Source organism: Scyliorhinus torazame, chromosome 5, assembly GCF_047496885.1.
Source record: "Scyliorhinus torazame isolate Kashiwa2021f chromosome 5, sScyTor2.1, whole genome shotgun sequence".
NCBI lineage: Eukaryota > Metazoa > Chordata > Chondrichthyes > Carcharhiniformes > Scyliorhinidae > Scyliorhinus > Scyliorhinus torazame.
The window spans coordinates 266,674,730-266,695,354 of record NC_092711.1 but is presented as its reverse complement, the minus strand read 5'-3'; the positions used below and the strand labels follow the sequence as shown (position 1 = coordinate 266,695,354).

Genomic DNA, 20,625 nt, shown 5'->3' with positions numbered 1-20,625 from the left:
ACTTACCTCGATGATCTGGCACGTCTTGCAGAGATTGCCATGGCAGGGTTGTGTGGTGTCGTGGTCGTTGTTCCGAAGGCTGATGCAAACAATGGTCGGTTTAGATTGTGTGGTTGTTTGAAGGCAAGTAGTGGGGGTGTGGGGATGACCTTGGCAAGATGTTCATATTCAGTGATGAAGGCGGACGTATTGAAGACTGCGAATTGTCATAGTTTCTCCGCTCCGGGGAAGTACTGGGCGACAAAGGGTACTCTGTCGGTTGTGTCCCATGTTGGTCTTCTGAAGAGATTGGTGCAGTTTTTTTGCTGTGGCATGTTGGAACTGTTGATCAATGAGTCGAGTGCCATATACCGTTCGTACGAGGGCAGCTCGAGACAATTCACATCTCATTAACCCGTGATTATTCCTCTCTCCAGATGCTCCGTCTGGACCTGTAAAGACTTAATTACCTGCAAGGACTTGCATTTAAAGTACAGTCTTGCATCATTGACGTTGTCTGTATGCATGTTTCTGGAACCTATGAATTCATTCACCTGAGGAAGGAGCTGTGCTCTGAAAAGTAGTGATTCGAAACAAACCTGTTAAGACTTTAATCTGGTGTCATAAGACTTCTTACTGTGCTCACCCCAGTCCAACGCCAGCATCTCCACATCCTTCCTCTCAAAGAATGTGAAAGAAGTAGAGGAAGTCCATCAAAACTAGTAGCATAAATTTCTGCTCGGGTGTTTTTTGCTTTGATAACCAGGCACTGATGATTAGGATAGACTTACCTATTGCTCATTTGAATTGTTCCCCCATGCGCTTGTAGCAACAGTACTTGAAGTTCTTGCACCTGAACCAAATACATAGCAAGAATTACAACAAACCGTAGTAATTTTTATGATTAAGAACAACACAATTTAACATGGATGTCCTAGTTACTTATCCTGCAAGTAAATAAAGTCACAGGTATCGTCCACTAGAATGCATGATTTATTTTTTAAAAAAGGAAACTGAAAAGGTATCAAGTGGTTTTAAGTTTGGAATGCTTCTTAGTCATTGCAATAAAATTACAATAAAAAAACCGGAGGATAGAACAGCCCCAATAATTTAAAAAATGTATTCCTGAAGCAAATGCTATTAAAATGCAACAATTGATTCTGCTTGATATGACCTTTAGCCTTCTATAAAAATGTTTATAATGAAAATGATTCAAATATTCAGGTTATTCAGTTCAATTTCCAACTGTACCAAAACACCATCATGCAACCATCAAGAAACTATTTAAATAATCTTCAGAAGCAATATAAATATTGCTAAACATAGAAAACACTATTAAACTACCTGCTGTCGAAGGCGCTGCAGTTCAGCAGCCTGAGGATCAAAGTTAACCACAGGTTTATTCTTTATCTTCCTTGCTCGGTCAGCATAGCGTAGAGTATTTAGAGTTTCTTCAATATTTGAATCAGCAGGACTGACACAAGCTATCATCAAAGTATGGCTATTTCCACCAAGTGAGTCTGAAAAGGAGAAAAGCCAAGACAGTCCAATGTATTTCAACTATATTTGATGGTGGTGTAATAAGGTCACTAAACTAGTAAAGAGAGAGGCCCAGTTAGGGGACATGGTTCAAATCCCACCTTAGCAGCTGGTGAAATTCAATATCAATTAAAGTGGATTATTAATCTAGTCTCCAGAATGGTGACCCATGGCAATTGTCACCAATTGTCATAAAAACCCATCTGATTACCTAATGCAATTTTGGGAAGGAAATCTACCAATCTCACCTGGCCTGGACTACATGAGACTTCAGCTGCATAGCAAACTTGGTTAACTCGTAACTGTCCTTAGAAATAACAAGCCACTCAGTTCAAAGGAAATTTAAGATGTGCAATGCATGCTGGCCTGGTCAGTGATCCCCACATCCCATGACAGAAAACAAAACTGCTTGCATTCTATAGTGAAACACTAACATGCTTATCAAAAATAAAACCCTACCTTGAAAGAGTACAATTCTTTACATTAAACAAAAATTAATTCTGCATCTAACTCAGGGTTGGGATGGCAGGTTCAATTTTAGAGGAAATATATAGTTTGCAATATAACCAGCTGAGATATTGAAAGGCTCCTTAAGACAGCACAGAAGGTCCAGAGAGCCAAGGGCAGGAGAGTTGGGGCAAAAGAAGTGGTGCGGCGAGAGGATCATAGAATCACTGAATTTAAAAGAGCAGAAGGCGGCCATTCGGCACATCGAGTCTGTATCAACACTTGGAAAGAACACCTACTGAAGCCCACACCTCCACCCTATCCCCGTCACCCCTCTTAACCTTTCCGGACACCAAGGGCAATTTAGCATGGACAATCCACCTAACCTGCACATCTTTGCACTGTGGAGGAAACCCACGCAGACATGGAGAGAACGTGCAGACACTGACCCAAGCCGAGAATTGAGCCTGGGATCCTGGAGCTGAGAGGCAACTGTGCTAACCACTATGCTGCTCACACGTTCAAATGACACTGGCACACAGAAAATACATGGATAAAGGGCCTCCCTCCACCTCTCAGAGGATCAACAGCATTGGTGAACCTCACTTAGAAAATGCATCTTTGGAAAGAGGAATGGGATATACAACTACTGAGCCCAAGTAACCAGGATTTAAGCCACTTCCCACCCATCTCCTCTTTCTATTTAAAAAGTAAAGAAAATAAAATGTTGACTTGGGAACACTGGCACACAACATCAGACGTTAAAAGCGGAATACTACACCTTGTAGCAATCGTGTTAGTTTTGAATCGCGATATGGTACAAAGCCCTTGCGATTATTCTCATCTCCAAGCGCGCTGATAACATTACCCAGGCACAGCAACCCACGGTTGATGTTGATTCCTGAAAGAGACTGATCATTAGTCCACCAACAGAAGAAAGAGGCCTGTTGTACAAGTACAAGCAGAAAAGACTTGTGGAACCAGCGACAGACAGAATTGGGTTTCTTTCCGGTCACCAGGCAGCCACATCAGCTTCATATGGTATGATAAAGTATCAAGCTAATTCTTCACCAATCTGCAAAGCAGAAAGGTTGAATCAGTCAGCTCAACTCTAACATATGCCTAGAGGTAACCTCTGAGCCAACACGAGAGATGGCCGGTTAAGTAGAGAATAAATCCTGAAGGCTCACAAATAGTTCTTGGAATTATTTCAGTTCCAATCAAATAGTAAATACACAGGACCGGCTTTTCAGAGTATCAGAGTTCAATAACTGCATTTAGTAGAGCTACTGGGATTTCTACAAAAGTATAATTGTAGGTTAGACAGAGAAAAAAAAAAAATTCTACAGAACAATCTGAAAGTCAATGATGAAAGATTAAGTAGCTGTGTTAGGAGTAATAATTGGTGTGTAACCTTTGGCTGACAAACATCCAAGAAAGTTAAGGATTTCTGTTAAGTTTGAAAGACTGACAACCATAAAACAACCATGAAAAAGTTAATCATAAAAAGGAAGTCTATCAAGATAAATTAGAAATTGGAAAGACTGACGTACAGAAATGATCCGAGTTGTTGATGTGGCATAGAATCCTCCTGGCAGATTCAGCCGAATATAAAACTGAAAATTAAATATTTTGATTCTGAATTTTAAGCACTGGATGAACGTTTTGACTGCAAACTGTATTTGCCCCAAATGTCTTACTCTCTGATTTAATGAGTTACTCACTTAACTGCAAGGACTGCTCAAACTGGTTTGAACAGTTATAAGTCACCCCTGTAGGGTCCAAGATGGAATTAATCACAAAGTACAAATCCCATTACAATCAAGGTGACCAGGCATTGGAATTATAAAAGTAAGAGCCAAAATGTCCCTCCCTCCCCTTGCCTGATGACTGCAGCTCCAACAACTCAAAAGCATGACACCATCCAGGAAAAAGCAGCACGCTTGATTGACCCATCCATAAACATTCACTTTTCCTACCACCGACAGCGTGAACCTCTAAAAGATGCACTGCACTGTTCCTTAGGCAGCACTGCAAATCTATGACAACTACCATCTAGAAGAACAATTGCAGCCGATACATGGAAATACCACCACCTGCACGTTCCTCTCCAAGCCACTTGGATCCTCTCCAAGTTGGACCATCCCAACTTGGAAATATATTGCCACTCCTTCACCTGCCTCTGGGTCGAAATCAGAGAACTCACTACCTCCCTACAGGGACTTCAGCGGTTCAAGAAGGAAACTCACCACCACCTTCACAGTGGCAATTAGGGATCGGCAATAAATGCAGGCCTAGCCAGTGAAGACCACATACCATTCCTTGAATGAATTCAGTTACTCAAAACTGAAATTCACTATTAAAATAGAATTCGGGGTAGGGTCTGTTTTTTTTTTTTTTTTGATTGGAGACATCAACCTCTTCAGTAATAAGCTCCAGTCTCACCCGCAACTGTTCTTCAGTCCCATCTCCCCTCAGTGCTGCTCAATTCACACATACTCCTGCACTTCGATATCGATACAGAGTGATCATCCTGCAATTCTCATTGGATAAAAACACAGAAGCCAACTTGCACCTCAGTTATCTAGCATCACCACCACCTCCCATTCCCAGGGCATACTTGGGTTAGAGGTTTTTCTATATAACACTGCCTTTGTGCCTCCCAGCCCAAACCACCACCTCCCATTCCCAGGGCATACTTGGGTTAGAGGTTTTTCTATATAACACTGCCTTTGTGCCTCCCAGCCCAAAAGGAAGAAAAAGGGCCGCAAGATGTGATCTTTGAAACCTGCTCACAATGTGAAATTGGCTGCCTGGCACTTGTTATGGTATTGTTTGTAGCACCCCAAGACAGAGTTGGTAGGTCATGGGGTCAAGCAACTGTTGAAGATAATGCTCATACACAGGATGACAGTGCAGTTCTGCAAGAGTATGTCAGATGCCATCTTTTCCTGAATTTGATTAAATGCAAAACAGATGGGAATCTTCAACAACAGAATCTCGGTTTCTCTCACTGCTGTTTGTGTATCCTTACTGCTGAACTTTAGGAACTGCTATATACAATTCTATTAAAGTTAATAAAATTAAAATAATGAAAAAGGACAGATGAAACTATGATCACTTTATGCCATTTAAACATTCACAGAATCAGGAAACCCTAGCTGGGTAACAATTGACCAAAAATCAGACTGCTTAAAGATAGCAAGAGAGAAAATCTCAGCAGGTTTGGCAGCATCTGTAGGGAGAGAAAAGAGCTAATGTTGAGAGTACAGCATACCCTTTGTCAAAGCTTTTATTCACGTCGAGGGCAAGATTGTCTTGTTTTTTTTTCTGAGACTCAAATGTGTCAATAAAGTATTGAATGCAGATAGAAAGCAAAAACACTAAATTAATTCAGGCAAATTTAGAATAACGATTAAAAAATAAACAAAGTCAAAGTTGAATGTCAAAACAAGACATTTTTTTTTTTTAAAAAGTTGTCAGCGTGGAAATAGAGAAAATAGTTATGATTGTTTGAGCATTGTAGTGAAAACTACAGAAGTATGTATAGCAATAAGAGTTCTTATACAGCCAAGTTAAGTTGGGGCTGGTTTAGCAAAGTGGGCTAAACAGCTGGCTTGTAATGCAGAACAAGGCCAGTAGCATGGGTTCAATTCCCGTACTGGCCTCCCAGAACAGGCACCGGAATGTGGCGACTAGGGGCTTTTCACAGTAACTTCATAAGCTATTATTATTCTAATAATGATCAGCAGAACAGATTCCACAACATTCCAGAAATGTAAAAAAATATATAATCCTTGAACCCCCACCCATCAGCATTCCACAGGGGCTGCTCACTCAGTGACACCCTGGTCTTCTCTTCCATTATGTGCAATTCCCTTCCCATGCAAATCACAGAAGGTGCAACACCTGCTCCTTTGCCTCACCTCTCCTGGTTTTCCCTGGTGAACTCTACTAGTTCATTCCAAGAATTCCAGTAGATTAGTCAAGCATGATTTCACTTTGTCTGATTATACCACTGCTTTCCAAATGTGGTGCTATGAAATCCTGGGTTACAGACTTTAGCAACTTCCCCATTACTGATGTTAGGCCCACTGGTCTATAGCTCCCAGTTTTCTCTTTAATGTTGTCAGATGGTCTGGTTTATATCACAAGAACACTTGTAGCTAAAGTTATAAACAATTAACATTAACTGTAGGTCAACGATATACAAAACAGATGAATAACAGCATGATCTTGCACAAGCAGCCTTTCTCTTCCCTGCTCAGTCAGTCTGTCACCGCACTAACTCTAACATTCACTTATATACTAATGAGACTCCTAGAGTCGGTGAATTACAACACAACCATATCACATCACCACACTACCTCCCTTTTTGAATAGCAGGTTTATATTAGTTACTCTCCAATCTATAGGAACCATCCCATAACCCAAAGAATTTTGGAAAATGACGACCAATGGAGGTACTATTTCTAGTACCGCCTCCTTAAGTACTCTGGGATGAAGATTAGGTCCTGGAGATTGATCAACCTTCAACCCTATTAATTTCACCCCCCAAAACATTTCTCTACTAATACTAAATTTCCTTCAGCTCCTCACTAAATGTTGTGTCTCAGAACTTCCAGTACATCATTCTTGTCTTCCTTCATGAAGACAGAAGCAAAATACGAATTTAGTTCCTCAGCTATTTTTGTTCCCCAGGTATGAACACCCCCCGCCCCCCCCTTACTGACTGTAAGGGGCCTACATCCGTTTGAAATCAATCTTTTTCTCCACATACCCATGGTCATGCCCCTTCTTAAATCAATCCCTTGGCCCGCCTTTGCGGAATCTTAAGCTGTCCCCGAACCTCAGGTCTATTGCTTTTCCTTGCCTATTCGTTCGTGGCATGCCTGCCATTGCCTGTCCACTATCCTTCCTTTCAGCAATGTTTCCCAGTCCATCAAAACCAACTCATCCCATCATACTTGCCTAGTGGTGATTCAGGACCCTGGTCTCAATCAACTACCTCACTATCCACCTTGATAAAGAATTCTATCATATTATGGTCACTCATCCCCAAGGGTTCTCACAAACTGGACAGTCAAGGCAAGGGTAGATACAGTCCTTCCTTCTCTACCCTCACCCAAGCAATTGAAGCTGATTATACTGTTGGTTTATTTAAAACAAGCAGCTGATAAAATAGCCAAAGCATTTTGTGTTCAATGACAGCATCCTTTAGTTAAAAAAATTTTTTTTGGCAATGGGCACGAAGAGTCCACACAGAGTGGGTCAAGAAACAAACAAAAAAAAAAAAACAAAAAAAAAAAAAAACACTTGATTTTATACTTCACTATTATGTACTGCCCCAGTAGTTCCCTACTGGGTCTTTCTGTAGCCAGTGCCTAACTGGACAGCTTTATATATGGTACAACTATGCATTAAGAGATCTGAATGGGGCTGCTCATGTTTTGCAAGCGCCACGGGAAAGTTAATTGTTACCACCCCGTAACTACTGGTGGGTTATAATATTTTTCTTAAGAGTAAACAGTCGGCACAATAAGTCGTGTCCATTCAATCACTCTCAGGTCCTTCTCAATCAGTTGTGCCAGATACCCTGCCACCATTTACAACCTGCCAACTACAAAGAGGAGCACCAAATTCAGAGGACTAAGTTAAAAGATCTGATCTTTTCAAATCAGCTCATTTACTAAGAATCTGACTTGAGTGAAGAATTTAAGATCCACCCCTCGACCCCGTTCCAAGGCCAACTCCTTGCAAATGATAAGATTACCTTCCTTCAGTCGGTCACCTTCTGCTTTTGTTTTCTTTTGGCGCTCTGATCCTGCCAGATCTACCAGGTGCAGTTTGGAACGGAAGTAATTGTTTCTGAGGAGAAAAGCAGGAGAATTATTATAAAAAGAGATCATCCCACTCATGAAGGAAAATAAACCAAAGCTGCAGCACAAACTATTTACTTGTCACTTTTCTTTCTCTGCTCCACAGTGACTGTGAAGATGGCATGTGATCGGGATGATTGAGAGTTCATAGCTGTTGCAGCAACTGTCCTTGTAGAATTTCCTTGTTCCAGACAATTCACCATATCCATGGCAGTCAATACTTTTGTTTCAATTAGACCGACAATCTGAGATACACAGAACAGGGGTTTGAAATTAATTTATAGGCACACGGTCTTAGAATCAGTGAAACACAGCATGGCAGAAATAATAATCTAGCTCACCAGGAAGGACTAGGCTACAAGTTTACACTCAATACTCCAAATGAAGGATACCAGATGTTTATGGGAAGTCACAAAGAGGGTGCCTTCTCAATAAAATAGATGGCAGCCCTTATCCATCACATACTGCGGCCCTCAGAACAGTGCGGCCCTCGGAACAGTGCAAGTGGATACACAGTCAAATGAGAAAGACAGATCAAGGAATGTAACAAATCATATTAATAACGAAAATGGATGTTTAAACAGTGTACCCTGGCAGTGAACGCCCTTTACAAAAGGGTATTCCAGTATTGCAGGCTGGAGGGGCACACTATTACATACCTTTATTCCTTCTTTGGGATCTTCTCTAATGTGTATTTGGGATTTCTCCCGAGATGGATGTAATAGATCCAAAATCTCCTCATTGTAGATCTATCAAGAATAACCAAACGATACAACTGAATAACTGGAACAGGAATGGTACCACAACAGCACTTAAGGATCTCAAAGTCCACAATTTACAAAAAGAATCCATCAAGCAACTAGAATACAATAATTCCATCGTATAGCCAATGCAGTGTCAATTGTAAAAACAAATGACAATTCAGAAGTGGTTTACACACCAACACCAAACCCCACCAGATTAAAAGTTATCCCCTTCCAGGTTGTCGCCCGAGAGATGCTTGATACCTGCTGCTACATTACAGAAAGTGGACATTTACACTCTTCATTCCCTAGTTCCTTGAAATTTGTTTCGGTGCCATTGCTGCAAGTAGGCCTGCAGCATGGCAGCACAGTGGTTAGCACAGTTGCTTCACAGCTCCAGGGTCCCAGGTTCGATTCCCGGCTTGGGTCACTGTCTGTGCAGAGTCTGCACCTTCTTCCCATGTCTGCGTGGGTTTCCTCCGGGTGCTCCGTTTTCCTCCCACAGTCCAAAGATGTGCAGGTTAGGTGGATTGGCCATGATAAATTGCCCTCAAGTGTCCAAAAAAGGTTAGGCGAGGTTAGTGGGATAGGGTGAAGGTGTGGGCTTAAGTAGAGTGCCCTTTCCAAGGGCCAGTGCAGATTCGATGGGCTGAATGGCCTCCTTCTGCACTGTAAATTCTTTGATTCTATCCCATTACACTCCAGGACTCCATCGACTTACCCAAACACCAATATATCCCAGGTATTGGAACTATAAACGTAATGAGCCAAAATGTCCCTACCTCCACTTGGCTGATGACTGCAGCTCCAACTCAAAACCTCGGCACCATCCAGGCCCATCCATAAACATTCACTTTCCCTACCACTGACAGTATGAACCATCCAAAAGATGCACTGTTCCTTAGGCAGCACTGCAAATCTATGACAACGACCATATATTCCCATTATTTATCTTAATTTTGCTTAGGAATTTGCCTCCTCCACAATATCCTTCTCTTGTCTGCTGTGAAGTACTTTCTCCAAATTCTGCTCAACTTCTACAAACTCATTTTGCCATCCTCCTGGGGACCAAAAATGATTGTAGAATACATCTCATCTCTCTTGCTTGCCTCATCAGTCTCCTAACCGAATGGGAGTCAGTTTCCACATGTAAACTGATGGCATCTAATTTAACATTAATCATTTCTCCATTACCTCTTGTGGAGGCCAATGCCACCTTCAGTCTCTCCATAAACTATCTTCATCCTCTATTTCCATCTTAGTGGCTGGTTTGCCAAACCAAACTATTTGAAATTCAGCATCCCAAATCAAACCAAGTTGAGCTTCTAACTCCAGCCTCACCTCTATACCTTATCCATCTCCATTCCTACTCCACACCAATTTCAGCACAAACTCTCAAAGCTAGCTCGCTCCAACATACCACAGTTCCTCTAAAACTATGTTGCATATATTCACACATGACCATCATCTTGCTCACGAACAAGTGTCTCCCTCCATCTCGAAGGATCCTGGGACCAAGACAAGGTCAGAATTAAGGAAAAGGTTGCCCAATATTCAGCACTATTTACGACTCCTCAGACACTGAAGCAATTATGCTGCAAGACCTGGACAATATTCAGGCTTGGGTTTCCAAGTAACCAATGATTTTCTCCAACAACAGAGAAGATAACCATTTCCCATGACATTCAATGGCATTACCATCAGTGAATTGATTACCAGTGAATTCCCCATCATCAACATCCTGGAGATTACCATTAACCGGCCATATAAACACTACAAGAGCAGGCGAGAGACAGAATTTTCAGTGAGCAATTCACCTCCTGACTCTCAAAATCATGCCCATTTACAAGGCACAAGTCAGGAGAGTGATGGCATCCATCCACAAAGTTCAATATTCACTCCCTCAACCACCAATGTAGTGTACACCATCTACAAGATGCACTGCTGCAACTCACCAAGGTTCTTTCAAACCTGCAACTCCTTGCATCTAGAAGGACAAGAGCAGCAGTTGCATAAGAACACCATGCACAAGTTCCCCTCCCAAGCCGCACACCACCCGGGCTTGGAATTATATTTGCTGTTCCTTTACGGTCACCTGGTCAAAATCTTGTAACTTCCCAACTGCAATCCACCAAATGGACTGCATCACCACCATCTTCAAGGGTATTTAGGGATAGGCAATAAGTGCACCCCATGATAAATTAAAAGCCCTTTTCTATTTTCCATCTATTTCCTGCTCTGATGACATCATCCAAAGACACAGCATTGTCACATGTACACTGATGACACAGAGTTCTACCTCACCACCCCTCTCTCAATTCAAGCACTATTGTTAATTTATCTAAATTATCAGACATACTATAGAGGAGCAGAAATTTCCAATTAAGTAGCGAGAAGACAAAGTCCTGTTCAAGTTTTTTGCCCTGGTTACCAATTCAAAGGAATAGGAGTAGGCCATTCAAACCATCAAGCCTGCTCCACCATTCATGGCTTATCAGACAATTCAATCCCCCTCTGGCTCGTCTGTTTGCACGCTTGTGTCACATTAATTGCAAAATGAGCTTCACACCTCATATTCAAGACATTACTATAAATTTGTCTATTTCCAACTCTAATATTGCCCTACTTTACAGCTCATTCATGTCTTGGTGCTTCTCTACCCATTACTCTAATGCAGCTGATCCCCACATTCGACCTTCTAAATTAATCATCCAAAAGGCTGCTGTCCCAGTCTTTGCTCACACCAAATACCAGCTCACTGATCTACAAATGGTTCCCAGTTGAGCAGCTAATTTTTAATGCTCATCCTAGTTTTCAATTCTCACCCTTTCCTACCTCATCTCCTCCAGTTTGAGATTCTGTGCATTCATCATTTAACTATCGGCGGCCACCACTCGAGTTGCATGGACTCCAAGCTCTGCAATACACCCCCCCCCCCCCCCTCACTTTCCTCCTTACGGGGGCTTCTTAAAAACCTACCACTTTGACCAAGCTTTCGGTCATTTGACCCAACTCTTCTTATGCAGTTGTGGCGAAGTGTCATATTTTGTTTATTGTGTTCCTGTGAAGCACCTCAGGATGGATGTTTGACTACAAAAAGATGCTATACAAATACATGTAAAAGATAAGAGCCTGATGTTACACGACATTCAATTAAACCATGTTTTTGTCAAGACTAGAGTTCCAGCTGCAATTTTAAAACATTCTACTGTTCCAATCATACTGTAGTACACACAATTAGATTGTCACCCACTTTCATTCAGTGCACCTCACCAATACACATTTGAATCGTTAACAGAAAGACACAAGGCATTTGGATAGTTAGATCACAGGTATATTTTGTGTCACCTATTGGCTGATACATGTACCAGAATAGAATGATTCCCGCAGCTGTGATTTCTCTAAATCACTTACTTCATGTCAAAGAGCTTAAAACTTGTGAAACAGTGGGCCTAAAGGTATATTTCACTAAAACTGGAAGAAAAAAAAATGCAAAGTAGTAGAATTATTATCTCCCCCTTCCTCACCTCTAGATAGGAAACTTTTAATGCGAAATGATAATCTGAATTTTCTTCAATCATCCTAAAGAGCATATGTATCACTCTTGGAATTACTCCAACACTAGGATCCCCCTCTTGCCCGGATGTGTAGGTGCTGCCCATAGAATAGGTCTTTCCAGAGCCAGTCTGTCCATATGCCAATACTGTAGCATTGTACCCTGGAATAGTAGAGAAGACAGGACAATAAAAGACAGCTGTATCACATTTAAAAAAGGTACATTGGGAGTAATGATCACCATGAACAGAAATAGGTCCTTCTAACTGCTCAATCAGAAGATCAAAGGCGATGGTGATTTTATTTTGACTTCTTTTCCAATTTCCTGCCCGTTCCCAATAATCTTTGGCGGTCCTAAAAGTTCAAAAAGGGTTTCCACTCAACATTCTATATGCAATGGTTGACTCAACATTCTATATGCAATGGTTGACTCAACATTCTATATGCAATGGTTGACTCAACATTCTATATGCAATGGTTGACTCAACATTCTATATGCAATGGTTGACTCAACATTCTATATGCAATGGTTGACTCAACATTCTATATGCAATGGTTGACTCAACATTCTATATGCAATGGCTGACTCAACATTCTATATGCAATGGCTGACTCAACATTCTATATGCAATGGCTGACTCAACATTCTATATGCAATGGCTGACTCAACATTCTATATGCAATGGCTGACTCAACATTCTATATGCAATGGCTGACTCAACATTCTATATGCAATGGCTGACTCAACATTCTATATGCAATGGCTGACTCAACATTCTATATGCAATGGCTGACTCAACATTCTATATGCAATGGCTGACTCAACATTCTATATGCAATGGCTGACTCAACATTCTATATGCAATGGCTGACTCAACATTCTATATGCAATGGTTGACTCAACATTCTATATGCAATGGTTGACTCAACATTCTATATGCAATGGTTGACTCAACATTCTATATGCAATGGTTGACTCAACATTCTATATGCAATGGTTGACTCAACATTCTATATGCAATGGTTGACTCAACATTCTATATGCAATGGTTGACTCAACATTCTATATGCAATGGTTGACTCAACATTCTATATGCAATGGTTGACTCTGGTACAGAGAATAGATATGCTGGAAGCAGGGAGGAGGTTTCCACTGGCAGGTGAATTAGAACTAGGGGGCATAGCCTCAAAATAAGAGAGCAGATTTAGGACAGAGTTGAGGAGGAACTTCTTCACCCAAAGGGTTGTGAATCTGTGGAATTCGCTACCCAATGAAGCAGTTGAGGCTACCTCGTTGAATGTTTATAAAGCAAAAGATAGAAAGATTTTTGAACCAGTAAAATTATTAAGGTTTATGGTGAGGGGGCAGGTAAGTGGAGCGGAGTCCACCATCTTATTGAATAGTGGAGCAGGCTCAAGGGGCCAGATGGCCTACTTCTGCTGATGTACTTGTAAATTCTAAAGATTCAGTCCTCAGAGAAGAGAAATTCTGCCAATTGGTTTTAAATGGGTGCCATCTGATGCAGTTCTAAATTCTCTCAGGATGGGAAACACCTTCACCTTCAGTATCTAGTCTGTCAAGCCCCCTCAACCTAGGTTTCAGTAAGATTGCCTCATAAATAGCACAAGCCTTAGATAGGGTGGATGTAGGGAAGTTGTTTCCATTAGCAGGGGAGACTAGGACCCGGGGGCACAGCCTTAGAATAAAAGGGAGTCACTTTAGAACAGAGATGAGGAGAAATTTCTTCAGCCAGAGTGGTGGGTCTGTGGAATTCATTTCCACAGAGGGCGGTGGAGGCCGGGGCGTTGAGTGTCTTTAAGACAGAAGTTGATAAATTCTTGATTTCTCGAGGAATTAAGGGCTATGGAGAGAGCGGGTAAATGGAGTTGAAATCAGCCATGATTGAATGGTGGAGTGGACTCGATGGGCCGAATGGCCTTACTTCCGCTCCTATGTCTTATGGTAAGCCCAACCTGTACCTTGAGTCACAAGAAATCCCTTCATCCCAGGAATCCAACCCAGTGAACCTTCTCTGAACTGCCTCCAATCCATCTGTCAAAATTATTTTGTTTACTCACTTAACAATCTCTATCCCTTTGCAGACTAACCTCAATTTGTTTTCCCAGCTATCTTTATATGGTGGCCATTGATAAAACAGTAAAGGACTTCATCAAAATTAATGTAGATTGTAAATTGATGAGGCCCCAACAATGATCCCTGGGACACTCCAACCTAAAATGACCTATTGATCCAGACTTTCCCATTAGTCAGACCTCGATCTAAACTATTATCCTGAACAACACAGGTTAATCTTCTACGGTAACCTTTATGTAGCAACTTTGTGAAATGCCTTCTGGAAATCCAAATACACTATATCTACTGGTGCACTTTTATCCACCCTGCTCGTTAAATCCTCAAAGGACACTACTAAAATTTTCCATGCAGACCTTTTCTACAATCAAGTGATTTGTGAAGATTACAACCAAAGAATCCACTATTTTTTAGTCACTTTGAGATCACAGATACAACTCATCCAGGGAACCAGTGTCCCATTAACTTGTCTTGTATTATTTCGATTGGCAAGTTCCACCTTCCTTCCAGACCACTGATTTTTCTACCTTTTGGAATGGTTTTAGCATCTAAAGTGAAGACAGAAGATTTGTTCAAAGTCTATGCCACTTTCTCATTTCACCCCCCACATCATTAATTCCATCGTCTCATTCACTCAGGGACTATTAACTTCAGGTACTCTTTCTACACTGTTTTATAGTTCTTGCCGCTTTACCCAAATACTTTCCACCCAAAGCCATCCTATGAATGTCTAAAATTCACTACCTTCTGGCCGACCATTTTGCAGCATTATATGCCTTTTCTTTAATGATATCAGCCTCAATTTCTGTTAGCTACAGCTGGCTCATCCTTCTTGAAGACTCTTTTCCACAATGGAAAGAATGTATGCAGACATGGGGAAATAAAATGGCAGTGGCTGAAAAGTGGCATTCAAGGTCATCAAGAGGGAAAAGAAACAATTCAACATTGGAGAAATGCAACTTCCAAACTATTAAAAACACGCAGTAAGAAATACTTACCTTTGAATATACCCTGAATAAGGGGGTCAACTGCAATATTGAACACTTCTTCTTGCTCTGCACAGGGATCAAAGACGTAATCGTATGAAAAACATTTGTCAATTCCCAAAAGTACCTAAGAAAGGAAGATAACAAAAGAAATTAGCACAACATACGAGATACATTATTGATTTATTCATGGTTTTAGGTGCTAATTGAATGCATAGCTAAAGAGTGAAATTATTTAAAATGCCTTGACTGAAAATAGTCATTGTTTTAGATAATAACTATTGAACTTAGTATCTGGTCTGTGGGAGTTTAAACATTGTTTCTGTGAATGTTTCATAATGAATAGACTATTATATTTCAGTGCATTTAGCAATAGAATGTATCAACTAATAATTACAGCAAGGCCTATGGCCAGCAGTGGCGTGAGGATGCATACGTAGACACTGAATTAAGATTTACTGATGTCCAATGTTTGATTAATGAATCATCCTCCAGGTAACAGACATCTATTGGAACAAATCAAGAGGTCCCAGCTGAGAATTAGAAACCAATGAAAGATCAGACCATAGACAAGGGGTGGATTTCTCACCCAGCCACATTTGTTTTACCCCACCAGGGGGCAGGGGGGGGGGGGGGGGGGGGGGGGGATGCTTCACTACACCGGCTAGTCAATGGAGATTCCCATCGTGGGGCAGCCCCAGAGTCGGGAAATCCCCAGGCTGCCAGCAAAACGGAGCATCCCGCCGGCAGAGAATCCAGCCCAAGGATTCCTTTAAAAGAAGTGAGACCTCGTGGCCCTGAATTCTTGAATCATCCCATGTGTTTTTTTAAATTTATTAATGATTTTATGATTTATGATTTCCTTTGCCATGTATTTGACCAACTCATGTATTGGTTTGATAGTTCATATGCAAGTGTATTAAAGTGAATAATTAGCAATAAAGCTGTATTTTCAACACCTCCAATCAACCGGACGATCGAAGATAAAATAAGAGAACAAACAATATTCCACACAAGAGCAACAGAAGAATGGAAATACCTTAAAACCCCCTTTGCCTTATTACTAACCTATTCCCAAAAAACAACGCACATGCAAGATATTAAACCATCAACTTGTTTAAATTCTTACCTGTGGCTCTCCTGGGGTAAATGTCAAGCACACCTGACATCCTTCATCGATTTCTTTTTGCACAAGAGGACGGCAACGTAGGGCAACTCGCACTGGAATAACCTTCTCCTCTTCTCTTACCATCCTGTCAATAGATAATAAGAGTCAAGAATACATAAATGGAAACACTATCCACTGGATTGAGACAGTACATTTAGTCAGTGGAAGTGACCACAGACAACTGAAATGACCACAAGTCCAGGGATACAGAAATATCATAAATGCACCAATTAGAAGATGATTCAATAACTGTGAGGAAGGTGTAGAAAGTTAGATGTCAAACAAATCAAGGGACAGTGTTAAAACATGACCAAAACTGTTCAGAGAACTGCTAATAAGAGGAAGTATGGAAATGCCACTTCCGGTAGCGGCTATGAAGGAGTAAGTCGCACATTTGGTGGCTCCCGCTCGAATTTTTGGATCTTTTCCCCCTGATTTTTTACTGGTCTGGATTTGAAAAATTGATGAGATGCAATTGTGAACTGAATTCCCACATCGGTGCATGGAGGAGGAGGACTAGGAGTGCTCGCAGAGGCAGAAGACAGAGAAGGCTTGGGCTGAAGCTGGTGGGAGAAAGCATGGCGGAGGACTGGAGCTCTGGCTTGTCGACCCAGCAGTCAATGGAGCAGTTAAAGTTATCCAGGAGGGCTTTGCCAAGCAGAAGCAGGACTGCTTGGACATGATTAAAGAGGCAATTTTGCAGCTGGAACTTAGATTGGATGCCCAAGATCAGGCGATTCAGAAAGTAGAGAAGGTGCCAGCTGATCAGGAGGACCATCAAACAGCTGTGGAGTTGGAGGTGGGGATGCTAAGAGACCAGCAGAAAAGGCTCCTGGAGAAGGTAGAGGACCTAGAGAACAGGTCCCACCAGCAGAGCTAGAGGATCAATAGGCTCCCGGAGGGATCCGAAGGAGCGGACGTGGAGCACATGTAGCGGGCACGTTCAAGAAGCTGTTGGGGGATGGGGCATTCCCCCGACCCTTGGAGGCGGACAGGGCTCACAGAGCGCTTGAGGGGAAGCCACGAATGGGAGACCCCCCCCTCCCTCTGGATCCGGGGCAATGGTGGTGAGATTCCACAGATATCTGGATAAGGAGCACGTTTTAGTGGGCCAAGCAGACACAGAGCTACAAATGGGACAACAGTATCCTACGGATCTATCAAGACCCAAGTGCGGAGGTGGCCAGGAAAAGAGCGGGGTTTAACCAGGTCAGGTCGACCCTTTTTAAGGAAAAGGTGAAGATCGGACTGTTGTACCTGGCCTGCCTCTGGGTCACATACGAGGAACGACATGTCTATTTAGAGTCGCCCGAGGAAGCGCTGGACTTCGCGAAAAAGGAAAGGACTGGTGTCGGACGGAGAACTTTTGAATTTTGCTGTAGCGTTTATGTTTTAAAAAATAAAGGTTTCTGGTTTCTCGCTTTTTTGGACGTTATTTGTAATGCCTGCTGTACGGACCTGGGGTCAGCTGCAGAGCTGCGCAAGGTAAAGTCTTCATTAGCACTATTGGGGGGTTGGGGGGTGTTTGTACAGATGCTGGATTGTTGGAGTTCAACTTGTTTTGTTTTTAAATATCTGTCGGACAATCATGTTGGGATTGTCTTTCATTTGAATATGCACGCATGAGCGGGGAGGGGGGGAACAATAGGCGAGAGATTGTCTGGTGCCAGGGGAGAGGGCCACTAAGCTAGCTGGGTGGGCTAGCTTACAGAAGCTTAGTGGGGGGTGAATAGATGTTAGGTTCATCAAAGGGGTTGATTTATTTTGTGCTGTTACTAGGGAGGGGGGGGGGGGGGGAATGTTCTGCTGACGAGGGAGGGACTCTTGCTGGAGGGACAGGGATGGAGGCATGGGGCACGGGCTGGCGACGAGACCCACAACTAGATTGATCACCTGGAATGTAAGAGGGCTCAATGGGCCGGTCGAGAGGGCATGCATGATCACGTATTTGAGAGGACTGAAGGCGTTCGTGGTAATGCTGCAGGAAACGCACCTTAGTGTAGCTGACCAGATTAGGCTAAGGAAAGGTTGGGTCAGACAGGTTTTTCCATTCGGTACTGGACTCAAAGACCAGAGGAGTCGCGATCCTGATCAACAAGCGAGTGGTATTTGAGGCAGGAAGAATAGTTTCTGATGGGGGAGGCCGGTACATTATGGTCAGTGGGAAATTGGAGTGGGTGCAGGTGGTACTAGTAAATGCACGCGCTCCAAACTGGGACGATGTGGAGTTTATAAAGAGGATGTTGTGAAAGATACTGGACCTGGATTCGCATAAGCTGGTCTTGGGAGGGTACTTCAATACAGTTATTGACCGTGGTTTAGACCGGTCAAGCTCAAAAACGTGCAGGGCGCCAGAAACGGCTCTGGAGCTAAAAGGGTTCATGGAACAGATGTGTGTGTGTGTGTGTGGGGTGGGGGGTGGGGGGGTGGGGGGTGGGATGGACCCATGGAGATTTGGGCAGCCACGAGTAAAGGAGTTCTCCTTCTACGTGTGAGTAGGCGGCTGAGTAAATGTATTCAGAATTGCCTGGAGGTCACTGACACGGGGGAGATTTCAGCAGCAGTCATCTGGAAGGCATTGAAGGCGGTGGTTCGAGGAGAGCTGATCTCGATAAAGGCCCACAGGGAAAAGGTAGACAGGACAGAGACAGACCGACTGGTAAAGGAGATACTACAGGTCAGCAGGAGGTATGCGGAGACTCCAGAGGCTGGGCTTCTAAGGGAACGGCGGAGTCTACAGGCAGAGTTTGGCTCGTTAACCACAGGAGGGTGGTGGAGCAGCTGAGAAAGGAGAGGGGGGGTGATTTATGAGCATGGAGAGAAGGCCAGCAGAATGTTTGCACAGCAGTTTAGAAAGAGGGAGGCAGCCAGGGAGATATGGAAAGTAAAGGATGGAGATGGGAGCCTGGTGGGAGACTCAGTAGGGGTGAATAAGGCGTTTAAGGATTTTTATAGTAGGCTGCATGGGTCGGAACCCCCACCGTGGCCAGAGGGGATGAGGCACATCCTAGGCCTGCTGAATTTCCCTGAAGGTGGACGGGGAGCTGGTAGAAGGGCTGGGGGCCCCAATCGGGAGAGAAGAGATAGCGAAGGGTCTGAAGACCACGCAGTTGGGTAAAGCCCCGGGGCCAGACGGGTACCCAGTGGAGTTCTATAAAAAGTTCGCTGGGATATTGGGACCGCTGTCGATGAGGACATTCAATGAGGCAAGGGAGAGAGGGTTGCTTCCCCCGACAATGTCACAGGCCACGATCTCGCTGATTCTGAAGCGGGATAAGGATCCGGAGCTGTGTGGGTCCTATACCTATTGAATGTGGACGCCGAACTGCTGTCCAAAATTCTCTCCTCTAGGATTGAAGACTGTGTTCCGGACGTGATTGGGGAGGACCAGACGTGGTTCATTAAGGGAAGGCAGTTGGTGTCCAAATGTAAGAAGGTTACTAAATGCGATCATGATGCCCCCAGAAGGTAGGGAGGTGGAGGTAGTGGTCGCAATGGACGCAGAGAAGGCTTTTGATCGAGTAGAATGGGAATATCTGAGGAGGTACTGGGACAGTTCAAATTTGGATGGGACTTTATTGACTGGGTCAGGTTGCTGTATCAGGCTCCTGTGGCGAGTGTATGGACAAGTAGGACGACATCAGAATTTTAGGCTACATCAGGGAATGAGACAGGGGTACCCACTCTCCCCACTGTTGTTTGCACCAGCTATAGAGTCGCTGGCGATTGCGTTGAGAGCCTCAAGGGGCTGGTCCAGGGGGGTGGAACACAGTCTCACTTTACACAGACGACCTGCTCTCTGCTCCTGTATGTATTGGACCTAGTGGAGGGGATGGAAGAAATCATGAGGATTCTGGGGGGGTTTTGGTCGGTTTTCGGGGTACAAAACTAAATATGGGGAAAAGAGAGATGTTCGCGATCCAGGCAAAGGAACAGGAGAGGTGCCGGGGGGGGGGGGGGGGGGGGGGGGGGGGGGGTAAACTATTATTGGGCAGCGAATATAGCCATGATCAGGAAGGGGGTGGGGGTCGTCGACATGGGAGCGTACAGAGGCGGCTTCATGCAAGGGCACCAACTTGGGGGCGTTGATAACAGCGCCTCTGCCGTTCCCACCAGCATGGTACTCCACCAGCCCAGTGGTGGTGGCAGCCCCGAGAGTCTGGGGCAATGGAGGAAGCATCAGTCTGGTCCCCAATCTGCAATAACCACCGGTTTGCCCCCGCAACGATGGACGGAG

At 43.4% G+C, this 20,625-nt stretch overlaps 1 protein-coding gene across 1 annotated transcript in view; it reads right to left on the bottom strand.

The window, feature by feature from the left end:
- Positions 1-20,625, bottom strand: part of kif4 (kinesin family member 4) — a 103,467-nt gene that overhangs the window by 80,814 nt on the left and 2,028 nt on the right. The window contains exons 2-10 of the mRNA XM_072505515.1: positions 16,350-16,473; positions 15,233-15,347; positions 12,115-12,305; positions 8,504-8,593; positions 7,923-8,089; positions 7,739-7,833; positions 2,747-2,866; positions 1,324-1,499; positions 771-832 (exon numbers count right to left, since the gene is read on the bottom strand). Of these exons, the coding sequence (XP_072361616.1) occupies positions 771-832; positions 1,324-1,499; positions 2,747-2,866; positions 7,739-7,833; positions 7,923-8,089; positions 8,504-8,593; positions 12,115-12,305; positions 15,233-15,347; positions 16,350-16,472 (1,139 nt within the window). The 5' untranslated portion in view covers position 16,473. The remainder of the gene's footprint in view (positions 1-770; positions 833-1,323; positions 1,500-2,746; positions 2,867-7,738; positions 7,834-7,922; positions 8,090-8,503; positions 8,594-12,114; positions 12,306-15,232; positions 15,348-16,349; positions 16,474-20,625) is intronic.